Source organism: Zingiber officinale, chromosome 3A, assembly GCF_018446385.1.
Source record: "Zingiber officinale cultivar Zhangliang chromosome 3A, Zo_v1.1, whole genome shotgun sequence".
NCBI classification, from domain to species: Eukaryota; Viridiplantae; Streptophyta; class Magnoliopsida; order Zingiberales; family Zingiberaceae; genus Zingiber; species Zingiber officinale.
In genome coordinates this window covers 14,594,152-14,606,584 of record NC_055990.1, presented here as the reverse complement: position 1 = coordinate 14,606,584, position 12,433 = coordinate 14,594,152, and the positions used below count along the sequence as shown (strand labels likewise).

The 12,433-nt window shown below is 44.8% G+C and overlaps 1 protein-coding gene across 1 annotated transcript; it reads left to right on the top strand.

Moving 5' to 3' along the window:
* The first annotated feature begins 3,459 nt into the window (after positions 1-3,459).
* Positions 3,460-8,789, top strand: LOC122050203. Its single transcript, XM_042611131.1, has 7 exons — positions 3,460-3,543; positions 3,639-3,700; positions 3,743-3,839; positions 5,779-5,809; positions 5,869-7,610; positions 7,765-8,655; positions 8,724-8,789. The coding sequence occupies exons 1-7, from the start codon at positions 3,460-3,462 to the stop codon at positions 8,787-8,789; spliced, it is 2,973 nt and encodes a 990-aa protein (XP_042467065.1).
* Positions 8,790-12,433: the final 3,644 nt, after the last annotated feature.

The window sequence follows — 12,433 nt, the reverse complement described above, 5'->3', positions numbered from 1 at the left end:
CCGAGAAAGAGAGGTTCTAGGGTTTCGGTAGCTCGACTTTCGGCTCCTCCTCGTGCCCACAACCTCTCCTCGACAAGAGGATCTCAACGGTGTGAAGAGCTCTTAGAGAAAAGTGCTCGCCGGCCGCCGGAGACGAAGCCCTAGCCGCGGCTTCGTTTCTGCCCGAGAGGAATCGCCGACGCCGCGTGAGAAGAGGTGAGAAAGAAATTAGGTTTCGGGAAACCTAAATCCTCTCCTTATAACTAGAGTTATTTTTGGTTCCAACTATAGCTTATATATTTGCCGCTGCCTATTTAATTAGCAACGATCGCTAGTCCAGTTGGTCCGTTGGGCTTTGCTCGAAGCCAGAGGTCTGGGCTTCGATTCTCAGCCGCGCCCCTTTTATTTCCAATTTATTTACTGTTCCTAACTACTAGTTAAATATATATCGCTCCATATATGATTAACAAAAACCGTGTAGCTCAGCTGGTTGGGCCGGTTTTGCTTGGGTCAGTCCGACCCGAGATCGTGGGTTCGAATCTCACCTTCAACATTTTTTTTTAAAACTTCTTTCTTTTTGTAACCCTACTAAACGACCTCCAAAAATTACGTAAAAATACTCTAAAAATTCCTAAAAATCTCTAGAATATTTTATAAGTATTTCCAAATATTTTTATGGACTTTTAGAACCTGAAATAGGGAAAATTGGGTCGTTACACATGCTTAGCACTAGAATATCAAGAGCCTAAATCGGGCATGATGAATTAATAATCATAACACAAGAATTAAACTATCAGGAGCTTAAATAATGCATAATGAATTAACGAACATATCACAAGAATTACATCAAAACTCACGGCAGATGGTCCACCATATTGCCATTGCTTGAAACCTATTAGCAACTCACATAACCTTGTCTGTCTCAATTCTTAGTTTCAAGGTTATTACAGAAATTACTATATGCTTAAAAACTAGGTTCTCTAGTGGTCGGCACAGATGCAACTATGTAGCATAGAATCCGATCAAAAGCACAAACCACCTACAATTTATCCCAAAGCTTTCGGAAAAAAGGAAAGAAGCAATCGGAGCTATCCTACTGCAGGTGAGTAGCAACTTACCTAGCGTTCTTGGACTTACAGCCGAGAAGAAGGCTTCTAACGCTTCTAGGGCTCGCGGAAAACTCGACAATCCGGCTCCTCTTCGTGCCTACAAGCTCTCCTCGACGAAAGGATCGTGAGGAGGTGGAGAGTTCTCGGAAAACTCCCTCAATCGGCCGCCGGAGTGAAGCCCTAGCCTTCCTTGCCTTCCGCTCGAGCACGGCCGTCGCGCGCAGAAGAGAGACGCGAGGAGAGAAGAAGGGAAAGTTAGGTCACGGGGTAGGAAAATAATCTCTTCTTATAACTTAGGCATTTTCTAATTAAGTTATGACTTAATACCAATTCCTTATAAATTTGTTTACGAAATACCAGCTGGCGCGCTTGGTCCGCTGAAAAGATAAATTCCCGAAGGTCTCGGGTTCGAGTCCTGCCGAAAACCCTTTTTCCCTTTTAATTATTTTCTATTACCAACTATTCTTTAAATACCATTTGTTCCATATATGCTTAACAAAACTTGCTTAGCTCAGTTGGCGGGCTGCATTTTGCTTAAGGCCCAACTCGTGGGTTCGAATCCTGGCTACAACCATTTTCCTTTTTATTTATTTCCTATTCTGTTTTCCGATTAATTATTACTTAAATAAAATTTTCTCCTTCTCTTAATAAGAAACGATCGCTGGACCAGTTGGTTGGTTGGGTTTGGTTAAGACTCGGGTCAATCCCGAGGTCTTGGGTTCAAAATCTTGCTTCAACATTTTTTTGTCACAACTTCTTTCTTTTGGTAAAAATACCAAACGACCTCCAAAAATTCCATAAAAATACTCTAAAAATTTCTAAAAATCTCTAGAATTTTTCTAAAGCATTTCTATATTTTAATAAGGTCTTTTGGGACTCCAAATAGTGAAATTTGGGATGTTACAGCTCCCATATCCAAGAAGGCCATGTACCTCGCCACGTCAGTACTGAAAACCAATTATGGAAATTAATATTTAATGGAATTAATAACTTAGGTGATTTGGATCAAACGTGTTAAGTTCCGCAGGAGATCCAAGTCAAAACGTAAAAGAACAAATAGATTAAGTTTTGGATCAAACGTGTTAAGTTCCGCAGGCGATCCAAAATTTAATTTAAAAGAACACATGGTAGCTAGGAAAAGGTTCAGATCTTTGTACAAATTTTTGTACAGTGGAACCTCTAGGTTTTCCGAGTAGCAACCAACAATTGGTATCAAAGCTAGGGTTTGCCTTTGTGTATTTGGTATTTAGGATAATTATGCACATGTCATACATAATTTAGGCAGGATAATAGTAGGATGTGCTAACTCTTTGGTTGCAGGCTCCAACTATTATGAATTTTAGTTATTATGTGTGTGATTGGACCCTTGGACATGTCAAGGGCATTTTATTGTGTGTGCATGATTGTATTATAAAATACAGCAGGAGATGTATTTAGTTTTATTAGGATTTTATTTTTGATCTAGTTACATGTACATTCCTTTTATGGAATATAGGATCGATGGATGTAAATTTTATTTTATGTTCGATCTAGTTTACATGTACATTCCTTCGAGGAATATAGGATCGAAAAATGTAAAATTCTATTTATGTCGCAGATCGAATCTTGCAAGGTGTGGAACTTTTTGAGGACCAGAGGCGTAGCGGAACAAGGAGCAAGATGGATGCGACAACTAGACCCGGTGGCGGTGGCCAAAGATGGCAGCAGCTAGGGTTAGCGACATACGGAGGACAGCAATAGATAAAAGCCATAATAGTTGAAAATTAGTTTTTCTATTTATTGCTTTTTATGCTGTGTTGTGTGTGCTTGTTAGTATGCATGTTAGGTAGACTAGCATAGGCAAAATTCCTCACTTTAAATAACTAAGTGTGTGAGATACGGCAAAATAAAATAACCCATAATGATTTATGGGAATTTTTAGGTATTTTTCTGGAATTATTTGGAGGTTATATGGAGGAGTTTAAGGGGATAAATTTTTAAACATAAAGTGGTTATGAAAATTTCCGATTAAGGAGTAATAACCTAGATTAATGAAACCCTACCTTTATAACCCTACCGTTTAAGAAGCTACAGTGCCAAGCCCTAAAAACGTCGTTTCCTCCTCCTGTTCGCCCCTTCTACGATTTCCTCCGACCCAGCGCCGCGACGGCACTTCGCACCCGAGCTCACGGCGTCGCAGAGCTCCGCGAAGCCTCGTCGAAGCCTCCAGCCCTCTACTCCGGTTCTCTACCCTTTCCTCTCTTCAGTTTGCTGCCTCTTGCGAGGACCGTCGGGCATGAGGAGCTGAGCTGAAGATCGGAGACGCTGAGGTCGGATCGCCGGAACCCTGAGCTCGATCTTAGCTGAGGGTGCGTTCCCAACAGTGGTCACGATGTTCCCTAGCCCTAACGCCAAGCTGATTTCGTCGGATTTCGCCTCGCCGCTGGTGGGGGAAGCTGTCACTGAGGTATTGGAGGTAAGGATTGTCGATTAGGGTTTTGATGTAAGCTATAGAAGCTGTGTTTTGTTACCAAATGAGAGGATGAATGGATTGTGGGTTGGTTGTGGCAGCGGCTTGCTGTGAAGGGCTCGATCACAATTCCAGCAGTTGCTCTTCACTCCGAAAACAGTAGGTAATGTCTCTATTGTTCCAGATGTGTAACCTGTTGATCTAGGATTGTATGGATTGAGATATTGTGGTGGCAGTGGCTTGCTGGGAAGGGCTCGATCACAATTCCAGCAGATGGTTTTCCTCCGGGAATCAATAGCTCTGTAAGAACTTGGTTGGGCGATCTGTGGTAGTATAGTCCACTGGTGAGCAATTTGTCAGCAGTTTCACTGACGAACAGGGGGTTAACAGAAGGAATTAATGCTCTAAGGTAAGATCTTGGAATATAGAAACATGTTGTAGAATTGACTATAATTGCTCGGTAGTGATTAGAAGTTAAATGCATGTTTTGGGAATTCTAGTTGACATAGTTTCGGTTGGGAATTGTTTGATCTGAAGACATAAACTAGGGTTTTGGTTTAGGTTGTGCAAATCAGTGCGGTTTCGTTTGGATTATGACTGGAACTTAGATTAAATTCGCATGCCTTATGCACTAGTTTAGTTATTCTAGTTCCATATGTATTCAATTAAAATTGATACGTTGACACAGGACTTTGATCGGGACGAGTGTCGCGACGAGATTGGCGTTGGATTCAGCCTACACTTAGAGGCGGGTACTTTTACTTATTTCTCTAGTTGTTGTTCTTGGTGCATGAGTAGCCCAGATAAAGTAGAGTTTATCTTGACTCCACTCATTTTATTTCTTGTGCTTGATACTTTATCCACTCAATCTTCGAGATGCTCATTTCCGTATCTATACAGTCTTCCGTTGTTATTCTTGATAACTAGCAGATACTATATGTCATGTTTACCTGTTTGACTACTGTTTATTTATGCTTAGTATTGAGCATGCAGATTCATGTAGCATACCTGATTTTTTGTATATATGATGACTGTTGCATTATTCGCACCATGTCATGCATGCATCGCCGATGACCTTGGCTCCCTTGTGGTTGAGACAGTCATTAGCCAAAGCCGCACGCTCGGCCACTCATGGGTAGTGGCGGCTGGAGCGTGCCGCATATCCTGTCGCGCTGCACTCGGTCACTCATGGGTAGTGGCGGCTGGAGTTGTGAGCCGCAGGGACCCTATTGCTATGTAGCTATTTAGCTACTATGCAAACTGTCCGCTCGGTCACTCGAGAGTATTGGCGGTTGGAGTGTTGTACAGTTGTCATCGATCCGGTCTCTCGACCATACAGGGGTCGTGGTGCAGAGAGGTGGGCGGGGTGACCATCCGTGCATACGTCGTTTCTATTATACCTGCTTCTGCTGTTATATGTCTACTTATGCTGTTCTGATACCACATATATTTGCTATGTATGCTTGGACACTGTTTTCTTTTACAGTATACCTTACATGTGATCTGGGTGATTATGGGTAGTACTCTAGAAGTTTATGTTTTCCTCAGACCTTACACTGTTAGCCTAGGATATGGTTTCAGGTATGGAAATATACTTTGTTTACTTAGTAGTATCTGCTATTTATCTTTCCGAGACTGTATCCTTTTGTATTCCTGTTCTTTACTATACTCATGCACTGTCTATCCTTTTACCCGCTGAGTTTTATACTCACCACTCGCATTGGTAATTTCACCAGGTAGCTGATAGCGATGCTAGTACGCTTGGAGGAGGATCCCGACTGCCGGTCCCATGTCACTTCTGAGGATGGTTTTACGGTTTTGGTTTTCCTTTTATTGTGAGTCAAACCCTTGAATTTAGCATTGTAATAATTGAGCTGTGGACTTGTTATTTGTATTTGGTTGTTTTGCCGATGAGTCAAGCCGGGCCGGCCCGCGGTGAGTTTTTGTTATCTTATCTTTGTTGATCTTGTTTTCCGCTGTGTTTGACTTTACAGCCGTGTGGGCTGCATATTATCTGCGTGGTTGTGATATATTTGTATATGTATATTCTGTGGTGTTGTATACCGGTTCTATTTGTCACTGCTACAGGGGAGGTCCTGTCCGATTTTCGTCGGACAACCTTACTCTCGGGGCGCGACAATTTATTGGTATCAGAGCTACAGGTTTACGATGTCAGATTCATACGTTTTGGATTTTTCGTGATTTCATTCCTCGAAGTGACTTTTCGGGATTTGGGACCAGGCGGCGGCGGAACACCTCCAAGTAATTGGCTGTAAGTTTTATAAGTACGAACTTATACTGTTTGTAGTACTTATTAGTGGTTTACACCAGGTATGAGACGTGGTCGAGCGGTTGCCGGTTCTCGTCGTGGTCCGGGACGACCACGGAAACAACCCATTGAGACTGAGGAACCAGAACCAGTAACTCAGGAGGCAGATTCTTCTAGGGATCCAACAGATGTAGAGACGGTTAGACGGGGACAGACCCATCAGACTCCTAGAGATCAGGGACATCAGCCTCAGGAGATCCCTTCAGTCATACCTTCTGGTAGAAACCAGGAATTTCAGCCTCAGGGGATTCCCTCCGGGATACCATCAGCATTTCCTACTCCTACTACTACCGACTGGATGAGGGATAGAGCGCGTATACCATTGTTGGCAAAGTCCGTCAAGGACAGGGTTACTCTATACCAGGGCGGAGCAGATCCCTGGGCTGCACGTAGCTGGTTGAAGAATTTGGAAAGCACTTTCGGATACATGAGTTGTTCAGATGAAGATAAAGTGGAATTGGCTGCGTATCATCTCCGGGATCAGGCAGTCACATGGTGGGAGATGCAGAAGACAATCTTTGGGGAACAGCGCATCACATGGGCGATGTTCCGGGATGCTTTTGAGCGGCAGTATTTTCCAGCCACATTCTGTTTAGCTCGACGCCAGGAATTCCTGAATCTCAAGCAGGGTGATCGATCGGTGATGGAGTACAACGCTGAATTCTGCAGATTGGCTGAGTTTTGCCCTCATTTGGTGGCGCAGGATTATGACCGGATGCAGCAGTTCACCCAGGGTTTAGCAGCATATATTCGGCTCAGGATGTCAGGATTTCCAGGTAGCTCCTACCGAGAAGTTTTGGATCGTGCACTGTTTATCGAGATGACTCAGCAGCAGGTAAATCAGGAGAAAGGCCATGATAAGCAGTCGTCACAAAAGAGAGGGAACAAAGGTCAGAGTTCACAGGCTACCACGGGAGGTTCTTCTCGGCCGCAGAAGTCAGGGCGGACGTCTGATGGAACATCTCGGCCTCCTCAGCATGATTGGAAGAAAGATAGAGCTGGATCCAGATGTTACCAGTGTGGCTCCAAGAGCCATACCAAATTTCATTGCCCCTTGGATCACCCCATTTGTTATTATTGCAAACAACCAGGGCATGAGAGTCGGGATTGTACGTTGAAGGCACAGTTGGAGGCTACTAAGGGTACATCTCAGGGGGGACAACCCTCACAGACACGACCACAGAAAGGATCACAGAAGAGTCAGGGTGCTCCACGTCAGCAGCGACCACCGTCTTCTCAGGGACAGATATATCATGTGCAGGGTCAGGAACCAGCAACTACACAGTATTCTGCCACAGTGTCTTCTCATCAGGCATTTCCAGCACAGCAGGATTTTCATCCGCATCAGCCTTACTCAGCATATCGGCAGCAGCCTCAGTCTCAGTATCAGCAGTCGGTTCTCGCACCTACGATGCCAGCACAGACCACTTCGGAGATACCACAGCCGAGCTCAGAGGTGGGTCGTGTTTATGCTGTTACACGGGAGGAGGCACAGCGAGCTGAGGGATCGATTTTTCGAGGTATTATTTCAGTTTATACATTTACTGCAGATTTATTGATAGATACTGGTAGTTCCCATTCATTCATATCTCGAGTATTTCTGGGTAAAATCGGGAGATTGCCTAGTCGGCGGACACACGGGCTGACAGTATCTCTACCATCTGGCGAGGTACTAAGTATTAGTCTGGAAGTCAAAGGTTGTCCTTTAGACTTCAATGGTCAGACTATTACGGTGGATCTGCAGGTATTAGAGATGGTGGAGTTTGATATTATATTAGGCATGGATTGGTTGGCCATGAACCATGCCACAGTCGATTGCGGAGCTAGAGTAGTCACATTCCGACCTCCCGGTCTACCGTCTTGGGTATTCTTTGGAACCAGAAGTGATGGGATAGCAGTCATATCAGCAATGCAAAGCGAGGAGATTGTTGGCACAGGGTTGTCAGGGATATTTGTTGTCCATGGTTAAAGCTGGTTCAGATGTATTACCACAGCTCTCGGATGTTGCTATCGTCCGAGAATTTCCAGATGTGTTCCCTGACGAACTCCCCGGTTTGCCTCCTAAAAGGCAAGTCGAGTTTACGATTGAGTTGGTTCCGGGAACCGCACCGGTATCCAGGACCCCTTATCGCATGGCACCAAAGGAGTTAGAGGAGCTGAAGGTTCAGTTACAGGAGCTGTTGGACAGAGGATTTATCCGTCCTAGTGTTTCTCCGTGGGGAGCACCAGTACTCTTCGTTAAGAAGAAAGACGGATCACTGAGACTTTGTATTGATTACCGACAGTTGAATGCGGTTACTATCAAGAACAAATATCCACTGCCACGTATAGAAGATTTATTTGATCAGCTGAAGGATACCTGTGTATATTCAAAGATTGATTTGCGCTCAGGCTATCATCAGCTCAGGGTTGGAGATGCGGATATTCCGAAGACAGCATTTCGCACTCGTTATGGTCATTACGAGTTCTTGGTAATGCCATTTGGGCTTACCAATGCCCCAGCAGTGTTTATGGATCTGATGAACAGAGTGTTCCTTGAGTACTTAGATCAGTTCGTCATTGTGTTCATCGACGATATTCTGATATATTCCCGATCTGAGGAGGAGCACATGCGACATCTTCGCATAGTTTTGGAGACGCTTCGGCGAGAACACCTCTATGCGAAGTTTAGTAAATGCGCCTTTTGGCTACCTTCGGTGGGTTTTCTTGGACATGTTGTCTCCAGCAGAGGTATATCTGTTGATCCACAGAAGATTGAGGCCATCACTGGTTGGGAGCAGCCGAAGACCGTACAGGAGATTCGTAGCTTTTTGGGATTAGCTGGCTATTATCGGAGATTTGTTGAGGGCTTTTCCAGCATAGCCTTACCATTGACACGATTGACCCGGAAGGGAGAGAAGTTCAGCTGGACAGAATCTTGTGAGCAGAGCTTCCAGGAGCTCAAACGGAGACTAGTTACGGCACCAGTGTTAGTACTTCCTTCTGGCATGGATGGATTTGTACTTTTCACGGATGCATCATATCAGGGACTGGGTGCCGTACTTATGCAGCGCGATCGTGTGGTGTCATATGCCTCACGTCAGCTGAAAGATCATGAGAGGAACTATCCAGTTCATGATTTGGAGTTGGCAGCTATCATCTTCGCACTGAAGATTTGGCGACATCATTTATATGGGATCACCTTTGAGATTTATACCGATCATAAAAGTCTCAAATATCTGTTTACCCAGAAGGAATTGAATTTACGACAGCGAAGATGGATGGAATTCTTGAAAGACTATGACTGCACAATTAACTATCACCCTGGGAAAGCCAACGTGGTGGCTGATGCTTTGAGCAGGAAATCCCGTGGAGTTTTGGCATGTCACCGAGTGATGGTTACAGAGTTGATACAGAGTTTCTCTGAGTTGGGGTTGATGGAACAAGCACAGACAGAGCGAGGCTTGCTAGTCACCATGGTTGCCCAGTCACCTATAGTGGAGCGTATCAAGGAGGCTCAGGCTACAGATCAGCATCTGCAGTTTTTACGTAGCAGAGTTACCTCAGGACAGCAGACAGAGTTTGCTTGTGATGATAGTGGAATCCTGTATTTCCGTGGCAGATTATGTGTCCCTGAGTCACATCCTGTCCAGGAGGACTTACTACGGGAAGCACATCGATCTAGATTTGCGATTCATCCAGGAGGTACTCGCATGTATAAGGATCTGAAACGATCATACTGGTGGAATGGTATGAAGAAGGATATTGCGACATTTGTGGCGCAGTGTTTAGTTTGTCAGCAGATTAAGGCAGAGCATCAGAGACCAACTGGGTTACTGCAGAAGATAGAAATACCAGAATGGAAATGGGAGCATATCACGATGGACTTTGTGGTAGGACTACCCCGGACCCGGAAGGGTCATGATGCGATTTGGGTAATCGTTGATCGGTTAACCAAATCTGCACACTTCTTACCGATCCGTCGGACGGATTCGCTGGATCGATTGGCAGAGTTGTACTGCAGAGAGATCACCAGATTGCATGGTATACCTCTGAGTATTATATCAGATAGAGATCCACGATTTACCTCTCGATTTTGGCGGAGTCTCCAGCAGGCCATGGGTACGGAACTCCGTTTTAGCACTGCATTTCACCCTCAGACGGATGGGCAGTCGGAGCGGACTATTCAGACATTGGAGGATCTATTGAGATCTTGCGTCATGGACTTCGGCGGTAGCTGGGAGGATCACTTGCACTTGGTGGAGTTTGCATACAATAACAGTTATCACTCAGCGATTCAGATGGCACCCTTCGAGGCATTATATGGCAGAGCATGTAGATCTCCTACTTTATGGGACGAGGTTGGAGAATCGTCAGTCTTGGGACCTCAGCGTATTCAGCGAGATGCAGAGTTGGTTGGCACCATCAGACGTAGAATGACAGAAGCCCAGGACCGACAGAAAAGCTACGCAGATCGGAGACGGAGACCTTTGGAGTTTTCTGTGGATGATCACGTGTTCCTGCGAGTGTCTCCTACCAAGGGAGTGAGGAGGTTTGGGTTAAAAGGGAAGTTAGCTCCTCGTTACATCGGACCTTTTCAGATACTTGAGCGGATTGGGGAGGTAGCATATCGACTGGCGCTGCCGCCTTCGCTTGCTGGGGTGCATGATGTATTTCACGTGTCTATGTTGAGGAAATATGTGCCACACCCTACGCATATTTTACCAGATGTCTCGATCACCCTTCAGCCAGATGTAACATATGAGGAGGTTCCAGTGCGGATATTGGATCGTAAGGAACGCCAGCTGCGGAATAAGACCACCCGACTAGTCAAGGTTGGATGGGAGCATCATTCCGATGACGAGGCAACTTGGGAGCTGGAGGATGAGATCCGAGCGCGGTACCCGCGGTTGTTTGAGGAAGGTATGTAAGTTATTTTATTTAATGCTTGACTTTGCATGTCGGTTGTCGGTTATTGCATTTATGTCGTAAATTTGGGGACCAAATTCTTATTAGAGGGGGAGAATGTGAGATACGGCAAAATAAAATAACCCATAATGATTTATGGGAATTTTTAGGTATTTTTCTGGAATTATTTGGAGGTTATATGGAGGAGTTTAAGGGGATAAATTTTTAAACATAAAGTGGTTATGAAAATTTCCGATTAAGGAGTAATAACCTAGATTAATGAAACCCTACCTTTATAACCCTACCGTTTAAGAAGCTACAGTGCCAAGCCCTAAAAACGCCGTTTCCTCCTCCTGTTCGCCCCTTCTACGATTTCCTCCGACCCAGCGCCGCGACGGCACTTCGCACCCGAGCTCACGGCGTCGCAGAGCTCCGCGAAGCCTCGTCGAAGCCTCCAGCCCTCTACTCCGGTTCTCTACCCTTTCCTCTCTTCAGTTTGCTGCCTCTTGCGAGGACCGTCGGGCACGAGGAGCTGAGCTGAAGATCGGAGACGCTGAGGTCGGATCGCCGGAACCCTGAGCTCGATCTTAGCTGAGGGTGCGTTCCCAACAGTGGTCACGACGTTCCCTAGCCCTAACGCCAAGCTGATTTCGTCGGATTTCGCCTCGCCGCTGGTGGGGGAAGCTGTCACTGAGGTATTGGAGGTAAGGATTGTCGATTAGGGTTTTGATGTAAGCTATAGAAGCTGTGTTTTGTTACCAAATGAGAGGATGAATGGATTGTGGGTTGGTTGTGGCAGCGGCTTGCTGTGAAGGGCTCGATCACAATTCCAGCAGTTGCTCTTCACTCCGAAAACAGTAGGTAATGTCTCTATTGTTCCAGATGTGTAACCTGTTGATCTAGGATTGTATGGATTGAGATATTGTGGTGGCAGTGGCTTGCTGGGAAGGGCTCGATCACAATTCCAACAGATGGTTTTCCTCCGGGAATCAATAGCTCTGTAAGAACTTGGTTGGGCGATCTGTGGTAGTATAGTCCACTGGTGAGCAATTTGTCAGCAGTTTCACTGACGAACAGGGGGTTAACAGAAGGAATTAATGCTCTAAGGTAAGATCTTGGAATATAGAAACATGTTGTAGAATTGACTATAATTGCTCGGTAGTGATTAGAAGTTAAATGCATGTTTTGGGAATTCTAGTTGACATAGTTTCGGTTGGGAATTGTTTGATCTGAAGACATAAACTAGGGTTTTGGTTTAGGTTGTGCAAATCAGTGCGGTTTCGTTTGGATTATGACTGGAACTTAGATTAAATTCGCATGCCTTATGCACTAGTTTAGTTATTCTAGTTCCATATGTATTCAATTAAAATTGATACGTTGACACAGGACTTTGATCGGGACGAGTGTCGCGACGAGATTGGCGTTGGATTCAGCCTACACTTAGAGGCGGGTACTTTTACTTATTTCTCTAGTTGTTGTTCTTGGTGCATGAGTAGCCCAGATAAAGTAGAGTTTATCTTGACTCCACTCATTTTATTTCTTGTGCTTGATACTTTATCCACTCAATCTTCGAGATGCTCATTTCCGTATCTATACAGTCTTCCGTTGTTATTCTTGATAACTAGCAGATACTATATGTCATGTTTACCTGTTTGACTACTGTTTATTTATGCTTAGTAT